The sequence below is a fragment of the Schistocerca serialis genome, chromosome 4, assembly GCF_023864345.2.
Source record: "Schistocerca serialis cubense isolate TAMUIC-IGC-003099 chromosome 4, iqSchSeri2.2, whole genome shotgun sequence".
Classification (NCBI taxonomy): Eukaryota; Metazoa; Arthropoda; class Insecta; order Orthoptera; family Acrididae; genus Schistocerca; species Schistocerca serialis.
In genome coordinates, this window is record NC_064641.1 from 108,074,479 (window position 1) to 108,094,354 (window position 19,876).

Here is a 19,876-nt window from a genome sequence, read left to right on the forward strand (position 1 = left end):
CGTTAGCAGAAATGTATCCAATTGGCTGGTGATTATGTGGAAAAAAGAATATTGGTAATTAAAGATCACACTCTAAGGATTATTTCTGAGTTTGATTAATTAAAATATTCCCTATCCAAACCCAATTAACGAAGGTGGAGGTATTACTTTTCATTCAACCCTCGTACTATACTGATTGAGAAATCGAGTGCAATGTGAAAAGAGGTCGCAGTGCTCTGCGGACAGAGATATAATTATATTCTTTGCCACAGTAGAGGCGTAGGGGTGAGAAGAGGTCAGTGGGGGCACAGTTACGCGTTTTCAATCACAACAATCAGTTGTCCGAGTACTGCAGCAAGTATGGATGTGATTACTGTCTTCGCACTTCGCCCTGAGCGAGCACAAAATGGACAAGGTTTTTTTTATTTACCCCCCCCCCCCCCCGCAGCCATGCCGCAACTGTTTTCTCCAACAACCACAGCCCCCCCCCCCCCCAGGGGGTCGCGACCCACAGGTTGGAAAACACTGGTTTACAGAATGTACAGCTTATGTAAAACAGATGTGTGATTGTGTACTGTGTTTTTTGTGAGAAAACACTTCTCTGTGAGCAGGATATACATAGACCTGGCCATTTGCATAAGGTTCTCTATATTTTTAAATATTTTGTTATGACAAACCTCTCTTAATGTGATGTTTTTTATCCACACGACAACTTGGCATGAGATTCAACTTAAAATGAACACATTTCATAACAAAAATATTTTTAAGACCTGGAGATGATAGCAAAAGTCTGTTGAAACCAGTTGTTTTAAATAAAGAAATATTAATGGGATCACGGCTTTAGAATGTTTTTAGAAGTGTGCTCTATCATGGAAGACAGAACAAAAAACTGGTAAGCAATTCTCGTCAGTATCCCTTCTACTAGGAATGAAAATAAGCATGTGACCTCTAATTATGGACAAAACTGCCTCCTTCCAGTGCACTCAAACTTTTAAATACTTCTTGACAAAGAAAGCAATGCACAACCTCAATTCAGGAAGAAATAAACATGAAAGTTGTCCTGTCGCTATTTTCTGTCGTCTTCAAAAGGCTTTGTTGTTTGTGCAGATCCCATATTTCAACTATATAAACTGGATTCATATCTTAATGACAAAAAACAAAATGTCACAAACAAATAATGGAGGTCACAAACAAATAATGGCACAGGACTGAAACTAAATTCAGGATGGAGAAACATTAAATATTACATTTCACAAGGGTCAATACTTGTGCACTCCTTTTCTTGACCTACATAAATGATTTCTCAAAGAGACAGAATGACTCTTAAAGAACTGTAATGTTTGCTCATGATACAAATGGCCCAGACATAGCCAAGAGAACGTGGGAATAAGGTTACAATTGGTTCACAATAAAGTAAACCTTCTCATAAAGGCTCATATTATCAATTCCAAATAAATAAAAATGACATACTGGTAGCAGACAGGCACAAAAAAGTGCACACACAAGCTTTTTGCCAGTGGTGCAGGGACTGCAGTTCAACAAGAGAAGTGGCGTGAGGGGTTGTGGGGTGGGTTACGGGACAAAGAGGCAGGAAGGGCTGGGGAAGGGTAGTTGGCAGCTTGGAGGGGGGTGGCCAGCAGTGATGGGATAGGAATCCAGGAAGGAGAGCCAACAAATGCACAGGCACCGGAGCAAGAGAGTTCAGATGGTGCAAAATGATGAAGAAGAAGATGAAGATGATGATGATGATGATGATGATGATATGGAGGCAACAGATCGATAGAGGGTGTCAGGACAGAGGACTGTTGAGTTGAGGGTCTGGACCCAGTGGGTAAGCAGAGATTGAGACTGATAGGATAGCTCTCATCCATGTAGTTTAGAAAAGCTGGTGCTCAGAGGTATGATCTAGACGGCATGGCTGTAAAGCAGCTACCGAACTCGAGCTCGTTGTGCTGAGCAGCGTGCTCCACCACTGGGCAATCACCTCTGCTCTTGGTCACAGCTTGAGGTCAAAGTTTTCGTTCTTTTCTGTGGGGCAATGACTCTACGCTTTTACTATACTCCCAAATTATGTACATTCTGCCAGAACTCTCCTCATCATATTTACTAGTAGCAGGAATAGAGCTCAATGGGCACAGAACTGGAAATTTGATATAGCGAACTGAGGTAGTGCATCTGTTAAGAGACAGGCCACAGTTTCTGGAGGCTTATGCTCCATCCAACCATTCTGCTTGAGGTTTACCTACATCACTTTAGGCAAATTCTGGGTCGGTTCCTTCAACAAGGCCATGGCCAACAACCTATACTGTCCTCTCTTCAACAAATTTGTTTATACACATATGCCTGTATATACAACTTTGTGACCTGCCCCAGCTTTGTACGGGCTGCATTAACTATCTACAGCCACATGACTCGTGGCAAAGTGTATTTTGTTCGCGGGCCACTGCAGACTTTATGATTAAATTGCAGGGAACAACGTTAAGTAACTGAATATCATCACTTCCATGTAACTTATGAATGCAAACTAAGCAATGCACAGCAGGAATGTTGTCTGGATGCATGAATGCATCTCGATAATGATGGGAGTACATCGTGATGTAAGTAACCAATGTAAATACCATTTGAAAATCATGCTTGTGTGTGGCACAAGTGATTCAATACATATCTAGGCTGGCTGATGTGGCACAAATATAGAAAAAAGAATAAAAAACATGCATGGAGTAGATATTTAGCTCATGTTACAGCACTCCTCTTGTGATGCTTAGCACACACTGTGATGGAGTGTTGAGATCCACTGCTGCAATACTTTGTCATGGACTCTCTGTGGCAGACTTCTTTGTGATACCATGTAAAGAATCATGTCCACATCTAGGTATGATTCAAGGAAAGGTGGAAAACTGAAAGTTGAGTCATCTATTGCAATGCTGAAAGAATGCAAAGCATGTAAATGAAGCAAAGTTGCTCAAGTAGTTTTCTGAAAACTTATACAGTGTAGCATAAAAAATAAAAACAGCACATATTTTGAAATCACAAGGTTTTTTTTTACTACATAACTGTTCTCAAACAACTACAGGGAAACTATTGGTTTAAAACATTTCAAATTTTAATGCTCACATCACAGCCTGATGAGGACTTTGTTATCTTTTTGTTAGTGGTCATTAGGGGTAAGATAGATACTGCCTACAGGAAAATTAAATAGACCTATGGAGAAAAGAGAACCACCTGCATGAATATCAAGAGCTCAGATGGAAACCCAGTTCTAAGCAAAGAATGAAAAGCACAAAGGTGGAAGGAGTATATAGAGGGTCTATACAAGGGCGATGTTCTTGAGAACTATATTATGGAAATGGAAGAGCATGTAGATGAAGATGAAATGGGAGATACGATACTGCGTTAAGAGTTTGACAGAGCACTGAAAGACTTAAGTCGAAACAAGGCCCCGGGAGTAGACAACATTCCATTAGAACTACTGACAGCCTTGGGAGAGCCAGCCCTGACAAAACTCTACCATCTGGTGAGCAAAATGTACGAGACAGGCGAAATACCCTCAGACTTCAAGAAGAATATAATAACTCCAATCCCCAAAAAAAGCAGGTGTTGACAGATGTGAAAATTACAAAACTATCAGTTTAATAAGCCATGGCTGCAAAATACAAACAAAACATTCTCTACAGACGAATGGAAAAACTAGTATAAGCCGACTTCGGGGAAAATCAGTTTGGATTCTGTAGAAATGTTGGAACACGTGAGGCAATGCTGATCCTACAACTTACCTTAGAAAATAGATTAAGGAAAGGCAAACCTACATTTCTAGCATTTGTAGACTTAGAGAAAGCTTTTGACAATGTTGACTGGAACACTCTCTTTCAAATTCTGAAGGTGGCAAAGGCAAAATACAGGGAGCGAAAGGCTATTTACAATTTGTACAGAAAACAGATGGCAGTTATAAGAGTCGAGGGGCATGAAAGGGAAGCAGTGATTGGGAACAGAGTGAGACAGAGTTGTAGTCTATCCCCAATGTTATTCAATCTGTATATTGAGCAAGCAGTAAAGGAAACAAAATAAAAATTCGGAGTATGAATTAAAATCCAAGGAGAAGAAATAAAAACTTTGAGGTTCACCGATGACATTGTAATTCTGTCAGAGACAGCAAAGGACCTGGAAGAGCAGCTGAATGGAATGGACAGTGTCTTGAAAGGAGGATATAAGATGGACATCAACAAAAGCAAAATGAGGATACTGGAATGTAGATAAATTAAATCAGGTGATGCTGAGGGAATTAGATTACAAAATGAGACACTAAAAGTAGTTAAGGAGTTTTGCTATTTGGGCAGCAAAATAACTGATGATGGTTGAAGTAGAGAGGATATAAAATGTAGACTGGCAATGGCAAGGAAAGCGTTTCTGAAGAAGAGAAATTTGTTAACATCGAGTATAGATTTAAGTGTCAGGAAGTCATTTTTGAAAGCATTTGTATGGAGTGTAGCCATGTATGGAAGTGAAACATGGACGATAAATAGTTTGGACAAGAAGAGAATAGAAGCTTTTGAAATGTGGTGCTATAGAAGAATGCTGAAGATTAGATGGGTAGATCACATAACTAATGAGGAGGAATTGAATAGAATTGCGGAGAAGAGAAACTTGTGGTACAACTTGACTAGAAGAAGGGATCGGTTGGGAGGCAATATTCTGAGGCATCAAGGGATCACCAATTTAGTATTGGAGGACAGCGTGGAGGGTAAAAATCATAGAGGGAGACCAAGAGATGAATGCACTAAACAGATTCAGAAGGATGTAGGTTGCAGCAGGTGCTGGGAGATGAAGAAGCTTGCACAGGATAGAGTAGCATGGAGAGCTGCATCAAACCAGTCTCTGCACTGAAGACCACCACCACCACAACAACAACAACAACAACAACAACAACAACAACATATTTATTATGACACTTCTATGTTAAGTAACTCACTGCCTATTGTTCACAGAATTTGCGGTGAATTAAGAGTGCAAACTGTGATTGTTAACATGAGGGAAGCAGAAACTGGCAGTCTGAAATTGTTGCCATATTTCAAAATGTCTATCCCTACATCACACAGGTGAATGCTAAGTTAAAAAGCACAGTGAAAAAAATCGACCCAGCCTTGATTCGATCCCACAACCTTTCTGGTTCGAGCCACACATTCTAGCACTAGAACGACACAACAGATGCGAATTAGATCACACTCGCTACATTCCTGAGGCACCGCTGGTCTCTCAAGTTGTTGTGGCTGTTCGCAATGGTATCATTTTCACATCGTAACTTCAGTTCATCATAATTCAGAAAATTTGTATGAAATATTTATAAATCACATACAAAAGTCCTCCTTGTGAATCAGTGTATCTATTAGTCGAAACAGGATAAAAATCTGTACAGCAGTTCCTGACAGACTGCACATAGAGATGGACATCAGCAAGCAACTTCAAGTCGTATATTGGGAGATCTCTTTCTTTCTTTTAAAGTTCACAAATCCTAACTGTATCATGAAACTTAGATGAATAAATTACTAATATTAACTCATACAAAATGAAACACCATATCTGAAATTCCAAGGCATCTACACAGATAACAAACTAAGACTGATATGTACACCAAAAAGCACAGTTCTGCCTGCTTCACACTTAGAAAACTCTCCCACTGTGTTGACCTGCAGATGAGGTTGCTACCATAATTCCATATAGAATAATCTGGGGCAATGCACATAAGGTCAATTATTTATTCAACCAAACACAAGGTCAAGTTGATAGGTGAATGTCTTGTGGAAGTCTCTTCAGGGATTCCGGATTTCTTGCACTCACATGCCATTACATTTACTCACTCATCTACATCTACATTTATACTCTGCAAGCCACCCAACGGTGTGTGGCAGAGGGAACTTTACATGCCACTGTCATTACCTCCCTTTCCTGTTCCACTCGCGTATGGTTCGCGGGAAGAACGACTGCCGGAAAGCATCTGTGCGCGCTCGAATCTCTCTAATTTTACATTCGTGATCTCCTCGGGAGGTATAAGTAGGGGGAAGCAATATATTCGACACCTCATCCAGAAACGCATCCTCTCGAAACTAGGACAGCAAGCTATACCGCGATGCAGAGCGGCTCTCTTCAAGAGACTGCCACTTGAGTGTGCTAAACATCTCCGTAACGCTATCACGCTTACCAAATAACCCTGTGATGAAACACGCCGCTCTTCTTTGGATCTTCTCTATCTCCTCTGCCAACCCGACCTGGTACGGATCCCACACTGACGAGCAATACTCAAGTATAGGTCGAACGAGTGGTTTGTAAGCCACCTCCTTTGTTGATGGACTACATTTTCTAAGGACTCTCCCAATGAATCTCAACCTGCCACCCGCCTTACCAACAATTAATTTTATATGATCATTCCACTTCAAATCGTTCCGTACGCATACTCCCAGATACTTTACAGAAGTAACTGCCACCAGTGTGTGTTCCGCTATCATATAATTATACAATAAAGGATCCTTCTTTCTATGTATTCGCAATACATTACATTTGTCTAAGTTAAGGGTCAGTTGTTACTCCCCGCACCAAGTGCCTATCCGCTGCAGATCTTCCGGCATTTCGCTGCAATTTTCTAATGCTGCAACTTCTCTGTATACTACAGCATCATCCGCGATAAGTCGCATGGAACTTCCGACACTATCTACTAGGTCATTTATACATATCGTGAAAAGCAGTGGTCCCATAATACTCCCATGTGGTACGCCAGAGGCTACTTTAACGTTTGTAGACGTCTCTCCATTGAGAACAATATGCTGTGTTCTGTTTGCTAGAATCTCTTCAAGCCAGCCAGCTGGTCTGATATTCCATAGGCTCTTACTTTGTTTATCAGGCGACAGTGTGCAACTGTATCGAACACCTTCCGGTAGTCAAGGAAAATGGCATCTACCTGGGAGCCTGTATCTAATATTTTCTGGGTCTCATGACAAATAAAGCAAGTTGGGTCTCACACGATCGCTGTTTCTGGAATCCATGTTGATTCCTACAGAGTAGATTATGGGTTTCCAGAAATAACATGATACGCGAGCAAAAAACATGTTCTAAAATTCTACAACAGATCTATGTCAGAGATATAGGCCTATAGTTTTGCGTATCTGCTCGACGACCCTTCTGGAAAACTGGGACTACCTGTGCTCTTTTCCAATCATTTGGAACCTTCCATTTCTCTAGAGACTTGCGGTACAACAGGTGTTAGAAGGGGGGGGGGGGGGGGGGGGGGCAAGTTCTGTCGCGTACTCAGTGTAGAATTGAATTGGTATCCCATCAGGTCCAGTGGACTATCCTCTGTTGAGTGATTTCCGTTGCTTTTCTATTCCTTTGACACTTATTTCGATGTCAGCCATCTTTTTGTTTGGGCGAGGATTTAGAGAAGGAATTGCAGTGCGGTCTTCCTCCATGAAACAGCTTTGGAAAAACAGTGAAATTCACGTATGTAACACTAGAAATGAAAATAAATTCCATATTGCTATCAAAGGTAAAGAACGAAATTTTATATTCTGGTGCAAAAGTTTACAAAAAGTTGTAAGTTCAGACATCAGGCTGGAAGTTCAGGGACATTCAAAAGGAATGTAAAAGAGTAGCTTGTTAGTCAACCACTTAATTTACAAGATCAACTGGATGGAAATTGCAGATAGCAACAATTTTCATATTAATCAGGTTCATAACTTTCCTCATGTAGTATAGTGTTCCAATAGCGAGAAAACAGAAAGGCTGGCTACTAATTATCTTCAGGAGACAGAATTCAGAGTACTACTGATAGCCACATTTAAAAGTAGAAAAGAAAGCTATTCTTGCTCCTGGTAGGATCTACTGTTACTCCCTTCCTCAGGGAAGAAAGATGGATGTGTTGGGAATATCAGAAATGAGGGCCAGGTCACATAACCCCACGTCGAGAGAGGCTCACCTGTTGTATACGATGTGCGGCTAGAAAAAAACCGGACTGATGCTGGAAAAAACATTTATTTACAATTTCATGTTATCTCCTTCAATGTACTCTCCTCCTCGGTCCCTACACCGCTCCATACGAATTTTCCACTGTTCATAGCAATGCTGCAGATCATTTTCGGTAAGTCCATACATTACGTCCGTCGCTTTTTCTTTTACTGCTTCAAACAGTCTCAATCTAGTTCCTTTCAAAGCTGACTTGACTTTAGGGAAAAGAAAAAAGTCACAGGGGGCCAAATCAGGTGAGTAGGGTGGATGATCTAAGATGGGAATGTTGTGTTTTGCCAAAAACGTCTTCACTGACAACGCACTGTGAGCTGGGGCATTGTCTTGGTGAAGGATCCATGACTTTTTTCTCCACAAATCGTTCCGTTTTCTCCGTACTCGCTCACGTAGGGTAGCCAGGACGCTAATGTAGTAATGCTGATTCACTGTTTGTCCCTCTGGTACCCAATCAATGTGCACAATCCCTTTGATGCCAAAAAAACAATCACCATTGCTTTGAATTTCGATTTTGACATTCGTGCTTTTTTTTGTCGTGGAGAACCAGGAGTTTTCCAATGCATCGATTGGCGTTTAGTTTCGGGATCGTAAGTAAAAAAACCACGATTCATCGCAAGTAATAACATTTTGTAAGAAGGTGGGGTCACTTTCAATGTTTTCCAGGATGTCAGAACAAATCATTCTTCGGCGTTCCTTCTGTTCAATTGTGAGACACTTTGGAACCATTTTTGAACACACTTTGTTCATGTTGAAACTTTCATGAAGAATCTGCCTAACACTTTCCTTGTCAACTCCTGTTAACTCAGACACTGCTCTGATTGTTAAACGGCGATCTTGTCGAACAAGTTTACCGATTTTTTCAATGTTTGCATCAGTTTTTGCTGACAATGGTCTGCCAGTGCGAGTGTCATCACTGGTGTCTTCGCGGCCATCTTTAAATCGTTTAAACCACTCAAACACTTGTGTTCGCGATAAACAATCATCGCCGTACACTTGTTGTAACATTACAAACGTTTCACTTGCATATTTTCCTAGTTTGAAACAAAATTTGATGTTAACACGCTGTTCTTTCTGTACACTCAACATTTTCCGACGCACAGGCAAAACGTCAACTACTTAAAACAGACGCCACGGGCAGATTGAGTGCAGGAGGCAGATGAAACTCGAGCAGTAGGCGGAGCGAGAGTCACGTGACAGGCCACGCGACTTTCAGCCTTATTGCATTCGTTTTATTGTTTCACCAGTACTAGTCCGGTTTTTTTCTAGCCGCACCTCGTAGATGAAGGGAGAAGGTGTCATCTAGCAGTCAATTCCCAGTATTTTCAGTACGAGTAGATTAATATTTTCCACAGCTTGTTGTCGGTATACTTTACAGAAGTTCCCTCTAGTGGCTCCTTCTGCCTGTTAATATTTCAACTGCCTCATTGTAAATACCTGAGGGTTCTCCTTGCTGAGGGGTATGCAGAACATGATACACGACTAAATGAATGAATGAATGTGCTATCCCATCAATGTACAGAGAACAGCTCCTGCGAAGGGCTAAAGTCTAGATAAGGACCAGCAGCAGTCATGGCGGTGCTTGCTTATCTACTGCTCAGCGGTCGGCAATGTGTCACTTTTGAGTAGCCAGTGGTATGATTCTTTGACATAATCAATGAGAGGCGAGAAAAGAGGCAACATATTTCTAATCCCGAAATTGAAACAATTGTCTTGTTTGCTGTTTTTCGGTGTATTAGTCAATATTTTGTGATTATGCCAGTGAGTGCAACAAAGTGGACTGATTTAACTGATTCAGTTTTGCATGGCAACATAATCCATTGGTACCTGTCTCATGCATTAACTGCACACACGTAAACGTATGAAATGTGGCGGTGGAATGACTCTTATAAAAGAGTCAAAGGTTTGTGCAGGTGGAATCATCAGAAAGTGCAGCAAAAGCCATCACTTAGAGCAGGTGGATCAATGTTTTTTAATTCAATCATGGGAGAAGGTAAGTGGGTCAACGTTCATTAATAAGAGCTGTACATTCAATACACTGATCCACCTCCCTCCCCCATAATTTAATTAAAAAACACTGATAAACTTACTCAAGTGTGCTTGAGCAGATCAATTGCATAGCAACACAGAGCAGATAAATATTTGATTGATTTTTCAAGTAAATCATAGGTTGTGATACTGTCCTTGGTTTGCATATACTAGCACAGTTTATACAACTGCAACTCAAACCAGGACTGATTAAATTTATAATAATCATTTACAGCAATACCTCACCCTTTCTTTCGAATGTATTAGTTCAAAACAAGTTGTCTGCCTGCTGCTCTGTCACAGGCTGCATAACACAAACAGATGTCACATTTTCTGTTCCAATTATACCTCACGGCAAGTGCTAACAACATTCCTGCACGAAACACACAAGTACGGCACTGACCCTATTCTAGACTTTTAGCCCTGAGGAGTTTGAAAGGGAAGATGAGTTACTGGCAGAGTGACACTACAAAGAAGTGCATGAAGCCTGCAAGGATAGCTCAATCAGTAAGAGAAGTGCCCCTGAAGGACCAGGGCAAGAGTTTGAACCACAGTTCAACAGGGCACACAGTTTTTTATATGCCAGAAAGTTTCATATTTGAAGTACACGTATAGTCATAAGATTACAATCACAAAACGTTACTTGCTGCTCTGTCGAGTAGTATCAGAAACATTGTGGACAGCAAACAATAATTCCTCAGTGAGCTGAATTTCCCTCAAATGATCTGCCTCAGTGAATGCAAAACATAAGGATTACAGTATAGGGGCAAATGAAAGGGGAAGCATCTGTCTATTTGCAATGGTGGTGATGCTGACTTCCATGTCTGACTAGGTTTCTATAAAGATCATACCAAAAGGTAATTTCGCCCCCCCCCCCCCCCCCCCCCTATTAGCTTGGTTTACTGTCAAGTCTAAAGTCTGACGTGACATGACCTAAGTGGGCAAATATTGCAATAATAGGTCTCTTTAAATTACCATTACATATGTTTTCCATATTTTGCGTGGCTGCACTCAAGGTGTGACAGTAAATGATTTGGCACATTATTTTGCTTCCAGAATCCTTCAGTTGAATCGCCAATTTATAAATTGCATACAGAACATACGTTGGGAATAAGCAATATTTTGCTTCCAGAATCCTTCAGTTGAATTGCCAATTTATAAACTGCATACAGAACATATGTTGGGAATATGCAAACAACCTGTTTTAACTGTGTCTCCTCCAAATTTTCATCAGGCATCTCTCCAGTGTGCACCGAACAGCCCTCAGATATGGGGTGGTTTTCAAAGTTTATGTCCATGTGTCACTGCCATGAATCAAAACTGGTAATACACAACGCTTGTAAAAATTACTTTTCAGACAGACTGGAAATTTAGTTTTGAAAGCCTTATAGTTTACCTAAAGCCCTCCATAACTCTTCTAATTTTCAGTCCATCCGGGTAATGGTTTCAACTGCTATAAACAAAATAATTCATCAACTGGTTCCAAGAGTTCACAGTTAATTTATATTACTTCATTTCAGTACATAACTTATTCGTTATATTACAATATAATGAGAAGGTAAGTTGCCACTCACCATATAGCGGAGATGCTAGAATTGCAGATAGGCACAACAAAAAGATTTTCACACTTAAAACTTTTGGCCAATGGCCTTTGTCAACAATAGACACACACATGCACACACACACATGCACACAGACATGCGCGCATGCGCACGCACACACGACTGCACCCGTGTGTGTGAGAGTTGCATTTGTGTGAATGCGTGTGTGCACATGTGTGTGTATCTTGTTGACAAAGGCCAATGGCCAAAAGCTTTAAGTGTGAAAATCTTTTTGTTGTGCCTATCTGCGACTCAACATCTCCGCTATATGGTGAGTGGCAACTTCTCATAATATTGTTACATTCCATCCTGGATTTTCCATTTTTTTTACTGATTTGCTGTGGAAACTTATCTGCACTAGAGGAGGAGGAGGAGGAGGAGGAGGAAATCAGTGAGACCTGAGTTTCTCCTGGTGTATACAACTTTCAAATAACTTTCGGGAATTCAGCCAGGTGACACTTTCAGCGGTCACTGAAAGTGTCACCTGACTGAATTCCCAGAAGTTATTTTAGAGGAAATTAGTGTTTCACAGCCCTTTGACAATGAGGTCATTAGAGACAACGTACAAGCTGGGATTAGGGAAGGATGGGGAAGGAAATCGGCCATGCCCTTTCAAATAATCCATCCGGGCATTTGTCCGAAGCGATTTAGGGAAATCACGGAAAACCTAAATAAGGATGACCAGACATGGATTTGAACCGTCATTCTCCCGAATGCAAGTCCCGAGTGCTTACCACTGCGCCACCTTGCTTGATATCTGCACTAGAGGCAAACAGTACTGAAATGTCTGGTAAAATGAACATGGTTCACATACATTCTTTTGCCACAAATTCTTCATTTCTTAAGTTTAAAAAACAAAAATCTCCCTCTAGGACTGATAGAGATAGTTTTTGTGGTATCTAATCTCTCTACCTAATTCCTCTTTCAATTCTCAATTTTTCTCTATCCTGTAAAGGAATCTACAGCATTAATAGGAAATACGGAAGCGTCCGATCCCGCCCATCTGCTTTGACCCATGACGTCACAAATATTGCGGAAACGAACATAAACCACGATTCCAATATGGCGCATATAAAGTCGTTACGTACACATTATGAGGACGAAAATACATCGAAAAACAAACACACACACGTTCCACAAAAAGCCTAATGACACTAATGGGCCAAGCATGGGAAATAGGGGTTTTTCGGGTGGGGACAAACTAAATATAAAGAAATTTAGACACCCACCCCCACACAAAAACACGCAAAACGACGAAAAAAACCGACATCACAAAACTCCCCAAATACCACTAAACACAATATCATCTGGAATCAGACACTTCCCTTGACCTATACAGCTCAACAGCAGCTCCCAATCCCATAAATTAGGGCCTAACACTTCCCTTGACCTATATAGCTCAAAAACATCTCCCGGTACCAATACCAACATTCACATTGGGATCTACATCTAGATTTATACTCCGCAAGCCACCCAACGGTGTGTGGCGGAGGGCACTTTACGTGCCACTGTCATTACCTCCCTTTCCTGTTCCAGTCGTGTATGGTTCGCGGGAAGAACGACTGTCTGAAAGCCTCCGTGCGCGCTCTAATCTCTCTAATTTTACATTCGTGATCTCCTCGGGAGGTATAAGTAGGGGAAGCAATATATTCGATACCTCATCCAGAAACGCACCCTACTGAAACCTGGCGAGCAAGCTACACCGCGATGCAGAGCGCCTCTCTTGCAGAGTCTGCCACTTGAGTCTGTTAAACATCTCCTTAACGCTATTACGGTTACCAAATAACCCTGTGACGAAACGCGCCGCTCTTTTTTGGATCTTCTCTATCTCCTCTGCCAACCCGACCTGGTACGGATCCCACACTGACGAGCAATACTCAAGTATAGGTCGAACGAGTGTTTTGTAAGCCACCTCCTTTGTTGATGGACTACATTTTCTAAGGACTCTCCCAATGAATCTCAACCTGGTACCCGCCTTACCAACAAATAATTTTATATGATCATTCCACTTCAAATCGTTCCGCACGCATACTCCCAGATATTTTACAGACGTAACTGCTACCAGTGTTTGTTCCGCTATCATATAATCATACAATAAAGGATCCTTCTTTCTATGTATTCACAATACATTACATTTGTCTTTGTTAACGGTCAGTTGCCACTCCCTGCACCAAGTGCCTATCCACTGCAGATCTTCCTGCATTTCGCTACAATTTTCTAATGCTGCAATTTCTCTGTATACTACAGCATCATCCGCGAAAACCCGCATGGGACTTCCGACACTATCTACTAGGTCATTTATATATATTGTGAAAAGCAATGGTCCCATAACACTCCCCTGTGGCACGCCAGAGGTTACTTTAACGTCTGTAGACGTCTCTCCATTGATAACAACATGCTGTGTTCTGTTTGCTAAAAACTCTTCAATCCAGCCACACAGCTGGTCTGATATTCCGTAGGCTCTTACTTTGTTTATCAGGAGACAGTGCGGAACTGTATCGAACGCCTTCCGGAAGTTAAGAAAAATAGCTTCTACCTGTGAGCCTGTATCTAATATTTTCTGGGTCTCATGAACAAATAAAGTGAGTTGGGTCTCACACGATCGCTGTTTCCGGAATGCATGTTGATTCCTACATAGTAGATTCTGGGTTTCCAAAAACGACATGATACTCGAGCAAAAAACTTGTTCTAAAATTCTACAACAGATCGACATCAGAGATATAGGTCTACAGTTTTGCGCATCTGCTCAGAGACCCTTCTTGAAGACTGGGACTACCTGTGCTCTTTTCCAATCATTTGGAACCTTCCGTTCCTCTAGAGACTTGCGGTACACGGCTGTTAGAAGGGGGGCAAGTTCTTTCGCGTACTCTGTGTAGAATCGAATTGGTATCCCGTCAGGTCCAGTGGTCTTTCCTCTGTTGAGTGATTCCAGTTGCTTTTCTATTCCTTGGACACTTATTTCGATGTCAGCCATTTTTTCGTTTGTGCGAGGATTTTGAGAAGGAACTGCAGTGCGGTCTTCCTCTGTGAAACAGGTTTAAGAAAAGGTGTTTAGTATTTCAGCTTTACGCGTGTCATCCTCTGTTTCAATGCCATCATCATCCCGGAGTGTCTGGATATGCCGTTTCGAGCCACTTACTGATTTAACGTAAGACCAGAACTTCCTAGGATTTTCTGTCAAGTCGGTACATAGAATTTTACTTTCGAATTCACTGAACGCTTCACGCATAGCCCTCCTTACGCTAACTTTGACATAATTTAGCTTCTGTTTGTCTGAGAGGTTTTGGCTGCGTTTAAACTCAGAGTGAAGCTCTCTTTGCTTTCGCAGTAGTTTCCGAACTTTGTTGTTGTACCACGGTGGGTTTTTCCCGTCCCTCACAGTTTTACTCGGCACGTACCTGTCTAAAATGCATTTTATGATTGCCTTGAACTTTTTCCATAAACACTCAACATTATCAGTGTCGGAACAGAAATTTTCGCTTTGATCTGTTAGGTAGTCTGAAATCTGCCTTCTATTACTCTTGCTAAACAGATAAACCTTCCTCCCTTTTTTTATATTCCCACTAACTTCCATATTCAGGGAAGCTGCAACGGCCTTATGATCACTGATTCCCTGTTCTGTACATACAGAGTCGAAAAGTTCGGGTCTGTTTGTTATCAGTAGGTCCAAGATGTTATCTCCACGAGTCGGTTCTCTGTTTAATTGCTCGAGGTAATTTTCGGATAGTGCACTCAGTATAATGTCACTCGACGCTCTGTCCCTACCACCTGTCCTAAACATCTGAGTGTCCCAGTCTATATCTGGTAAATTGAAATCTCCACCTAAGACTATAACATGCTGAGAAAATTTATGTGAAATGTATTCCAAATTTTCTCTCAGTTGTTCTGCCACTAATGCTGCTGAGTCGGGAGGTCGGTAAAAGGAGCCAATTATTAACCTAGCTCGGTTGTTGAGTGTAACCTCCACCCATAATAATTCACAGGAACTATCCACTTCTATTTCACTACAGGATAAACTACTACTAACAGCGACAAACGCTCCACCACCGGTTGCATGCAATCTATCCTTTCTAAACACCGTCTGTACCTTTGTAAAAATTTTGGCAGAATTTATCTCTGGCTTCAACCAGCTTTCTATACCTATAACGATTTCGGCTTCGGTGCTTTCTACCAGCGCTTGAAGTTCCGGTACTTTACCAACGCAGCTTCGACAGTTTACAATTACAACACCGATTGCTGCTTGGTCCCCGCATGTCCTGACTTTGCCCTGCACCCGTTGAGGCTGTTGCCCTTTCTGTACTTGCCCAAGACCATCTAACCTAAAAAACCGCCCAGCCCACGCCACACAACCCCTGCTACCCGTGTAGCCGCTTGTTGCGTGTAGTGGACTCCTGACCTATCCAGCGGAACCCGAAACCCCACCACCCTATGGCGCAAGTCGAGGAATCTGCAGCCCACACGGTCGCAGAACCGTCTCAGCCTCTGATTCAAACCCTCCACTCGGCTCTGTACCAAAGGTCCGCAGTCAGTCCTGTCGACGATGCTGCAGATGGTGAGCTCTGCTTTCATCCCGCTAGCGAGACTGGCAGTCTTCACCAAATCAGATAGCCGCCGGAAGCCAGAGAGGATTTCCTCGGATCCATAGCGACACACATCATTGGTGCCGACATGAGCGACCACCTGCAGATGGGTGCACCCTGTACCCTTCACGGCATCCGGAAGGACCCTTTCCACATCTGGAATGACTCCCCCCAGTATGCACACGGAGTGCACATTGGTTTTCTTCCCCCCTCTTGCTGCCATATCCCTAAGGGGCCCCATTACGCGCCTGACGTTGGAGCTCACAACTACCAGTAAGCCCACCCTCTGCGACCGCCCGGATCTTGCAGACTGAGGGGCAACCTCTGGAACAGGACAAGCAGCCATGTCAGGCCGAAGATCAGTATCAGCCTGAGACAGAGCCTGAAACACTTCCCTTGACCTGTTATCCTTACATCATCTCCATACAGCCGTCCATGGTCCGAGATGCTGGAACTTTAAGTAAGCCTTCACGACTTCATCCAAAAATCCGAATAGTTGAAGAAATTTTTTGGAGACAATGCACTGTCCCCATCATAGCCGACAACCGAAAACTGTTGATCCTGTCAGTCATATGCATACCTACCAAAGACATAAAAAAAGCAATTTACCAAAATTCACACACAACGCCACACTCGCAAACTAAACCACCACCAGAGAGCACCACCGATCACATCAAAATGACACCTACAAACACGCCACTCTCACAAACTAAATTCCACGCCGTCGTGACATCACACACCACAACAGCCTTACGTCATGGGTCAAAGCCGACGGGTGGGATCGGACACTTCGGTCGCCCCCATTAAAAATGTATGTTCTTCAGTCACTAACACCAATGCCTTGTTTCTGAAGGACTGTCAGTAGAGATCTCACTATTACTGAGTCGACAGCTTTCTTAGAATCAATGTCTTCTAAAACATTTCATAATTTATACTCTATAATTTCTTTCACGACTTGCAAATGGTTCACTGCAGCATATCCATTTCTAGTCACCTTTTTCCATTGTCTGATTAAAATCCAATTTTATTTCTATCCAATCTAAGTTAATTTTAGTGTACACTTTGTACATTACAGATGGGAAGGCTGATAGGTTTTATGATGTATCGTTGCCTCCTCATTGTGAAAAAGAGTAATTCACCTACAGCATTGTGCTGGATAAAAAAACTGAGGAGCCTACAGTTATTGTCAAAAGTTTAATCATATTGTGTATAAAATGAAATTTGTGACTGTATTAAAGACTTTTTGTTAGGGAGTGCACCACACTTAATGTTGGATTAAGAGTCATCGCTAACTGTAGAAGTAACTTCGGGAGTCCCCCAGAGACGTGTGTTGGGACCCTATCTGTTCATGTTGTACATTAATGATGTTGTGGACAATATTAATAGCCACCTCAGACTTTTCTTCAAATGCTGCAGTTATCCATAACAAAGTACAGTTTGAAAGAAGAAGCGTAAGTATTCAGTCGGATCTTAATACGATTTCAAAGTGGTGCACAGATTGGCAACTGGCTTTAAATGTTCAGAAATATAAAACTACATCTCACACAACAAAAAAAGTTGTATCCTATGATGGTAATATCAATGAGTCATAGTTGGAATCAGCCAAATTGTAAAAATACCTGAGTGTAACTTCTGTAGGGATATGAAATGGAATGACCACATAGGCTCAGTTGTTCGTAAAGAAGTTCGAACACTTCAGTATATGGTACAATACTGGCGAAGCGCAATCATCTACAAAGGAGACTGCTTACAAATCACTCATGCGACACTTTCTTGAATATTGCACAAGTGTCTGGGACCCAAGCGAAACAGGACTAACAGGGGTTATTTAACGTATATAGAGAAGGGCAGCATTCTTGGATGGTTACAGGTTTGTTTGACCTGTTTGAGAGTGTTACAGTGATGCTGAAGAAACTGAACTAGCAGATTCTTGGAGATTCGCGTAAACTATCGCGAAAAAATTTATTAACAAAGTTTCAAGATACTGGTATAAATGTCTCTATCAATATACTACAATCCGCTACATTTCACTCACATTGGGATCGCGTGGGCGAGTTTAAAGTAATATAAGAACGTACAGAGGCATTTAAACAATCATTCGTCCCGCGCGCCATACGTAAATGGCATGGAATGAAACCATAACAACTGGTACAAAGACATATACCCTCTGCCATGCACTTCACGATGGTATGTAGAGTATGTACGTACTATGTAGACGCGAAGAATTTGAAGCATTTAGGAGAAATGAGGAAGGGGGGGGGGGGGTGAGAACTACAGACAACAATTAAGCGTTAATGCCGGAAGTGGAGGACTCACCATCTTTAACTTTCGTGGCGGCGTTCTTCTGTTTAACGTCGGCTGTTTTGCGCTTCTCAGCCAAATCGGAGAGTTTATGAGCTCTTTTTACGGCCCGTTGCTTTTGTCTGTGGCTGAGTGGCTTATAGATACCGTCGTTTCCTAGCAAAATACGTAAATATCAACAACACAATTTTAATATTATCAATATTCTAACTTTGCATTAATAACTTACTTAACCCCGGTATCACAGGATCCTTTTGTTTCCTTGCCTTCCGCCCCGGGCCTTTCTTTTGTCGGCCATCCCCAACAAAGTGGGCTTTCCTTCCCATATTTTGTTACTAAAAGATACTATGGTTTGTGGGCACACGCGTAAAACACGTCATAACCTCAACTACACAACAAAAGGTTCGTTTGAGCAGTTACCAGAAAGCGCCAGACAACAGGCTGTAGTGCGCATGCGCAGCTACGATGACGTAGGCAGCCCGTGCTTGGTGCTTGCTCTGCTCATACGCTTTTCGTCGCATTTCTGGTGGGGCATCACGTGACCATGTGTAGCCGTGCCGCCCGTGTGGCATGTTGTTGAGAGGACAACTGAGTTGTACTTAGAGCAATTGTTTTATCATATCTCACACAGATAAAGGGTGCAAATAAGGAAGCAGTTATTGGCAAAATATCATTTCAAAATTAGACTCCACAGCTCGAAGCACCATAAAATTTTGCTAAGGGGTGACTGACAGATATTTTTTTTTTTTAATTCGTACTCTCCAATATTGTTATGCAGCATTTCCAACAGGTTTACATCTACACAGCACTGCAAAAAGCTACTAGTATGGAATACAAGTTACTTGCAACAAAAAAAGAGACAGTTTCTTGTGTAGCTTATACCGGAATAAAGGACAATAAATTTCATGACTATTTCAAAATGTGAAAAAATTAACATGGTTGTCTGTGAGGCAAAGAAACTGTACAACTGACAGTTTATATTCTACCCTAGGAATAAATATGAAGCCATGTGGGGAGTTAGAACGATAAAACATGGTATGCTGCCAGTCTAAAATTTAGCATAGAATGGCATTCTACCAATTTAAGACGTAAACACAAATTAAGAAATAACTTCAGGCCCAGAGGAAGTACTAGACAAGTGCCTTGTGATCGAAAAACACTTTCACAGAAGGCAGATCTATAAAATTCTGCTACAGCTGTCGTTATATTTGAAACAAAATATTTAGTTCAAAAATACTGACCAAATTTGCCTACTTAGCTTCAAGTCAATGTTTACGTATGTTCGTACGTATATAGCATTAAGAGATCTTACAGTGTCATAAAAGGAACAGGACATCAGAGACTACTCCAGTAGCATCGGAATTTCATAAACCATTCTAAAATACT

The 19,876-nt window shown here is 41.7% G+C and overlaps 1 protein-coding gene across 1 annotated transcript in view; it reads right to left on the reverse strand.

Moving 5' to 3' along the window:
• Nucleotides 1-19,876, reverse strand: part of LOC126473217 (uncharacterized) — a 154,738-nt gene that overhangs the window by 134,089 nt on the left and 773 nt on the right. Inside the window, exons 2-3 of the mRNA XM_050100128.1 lie at nt 18,720-18,887; nt 18,506-18,646 (exon numbers count right to left, since the gene is read on the reverse strand). Of these exons, the coding sequence (XP_049956085.1) occupies nt 18,506-18,646; nt 18,720-18,816 (238 nt within the window). The 5' untranslated portion in view covers nt 18,817-18,887. The remainder of the gene's footprint in view (nt 1-18,505; nt 18,647-18,719; nt 18,888-19,876) is intronic.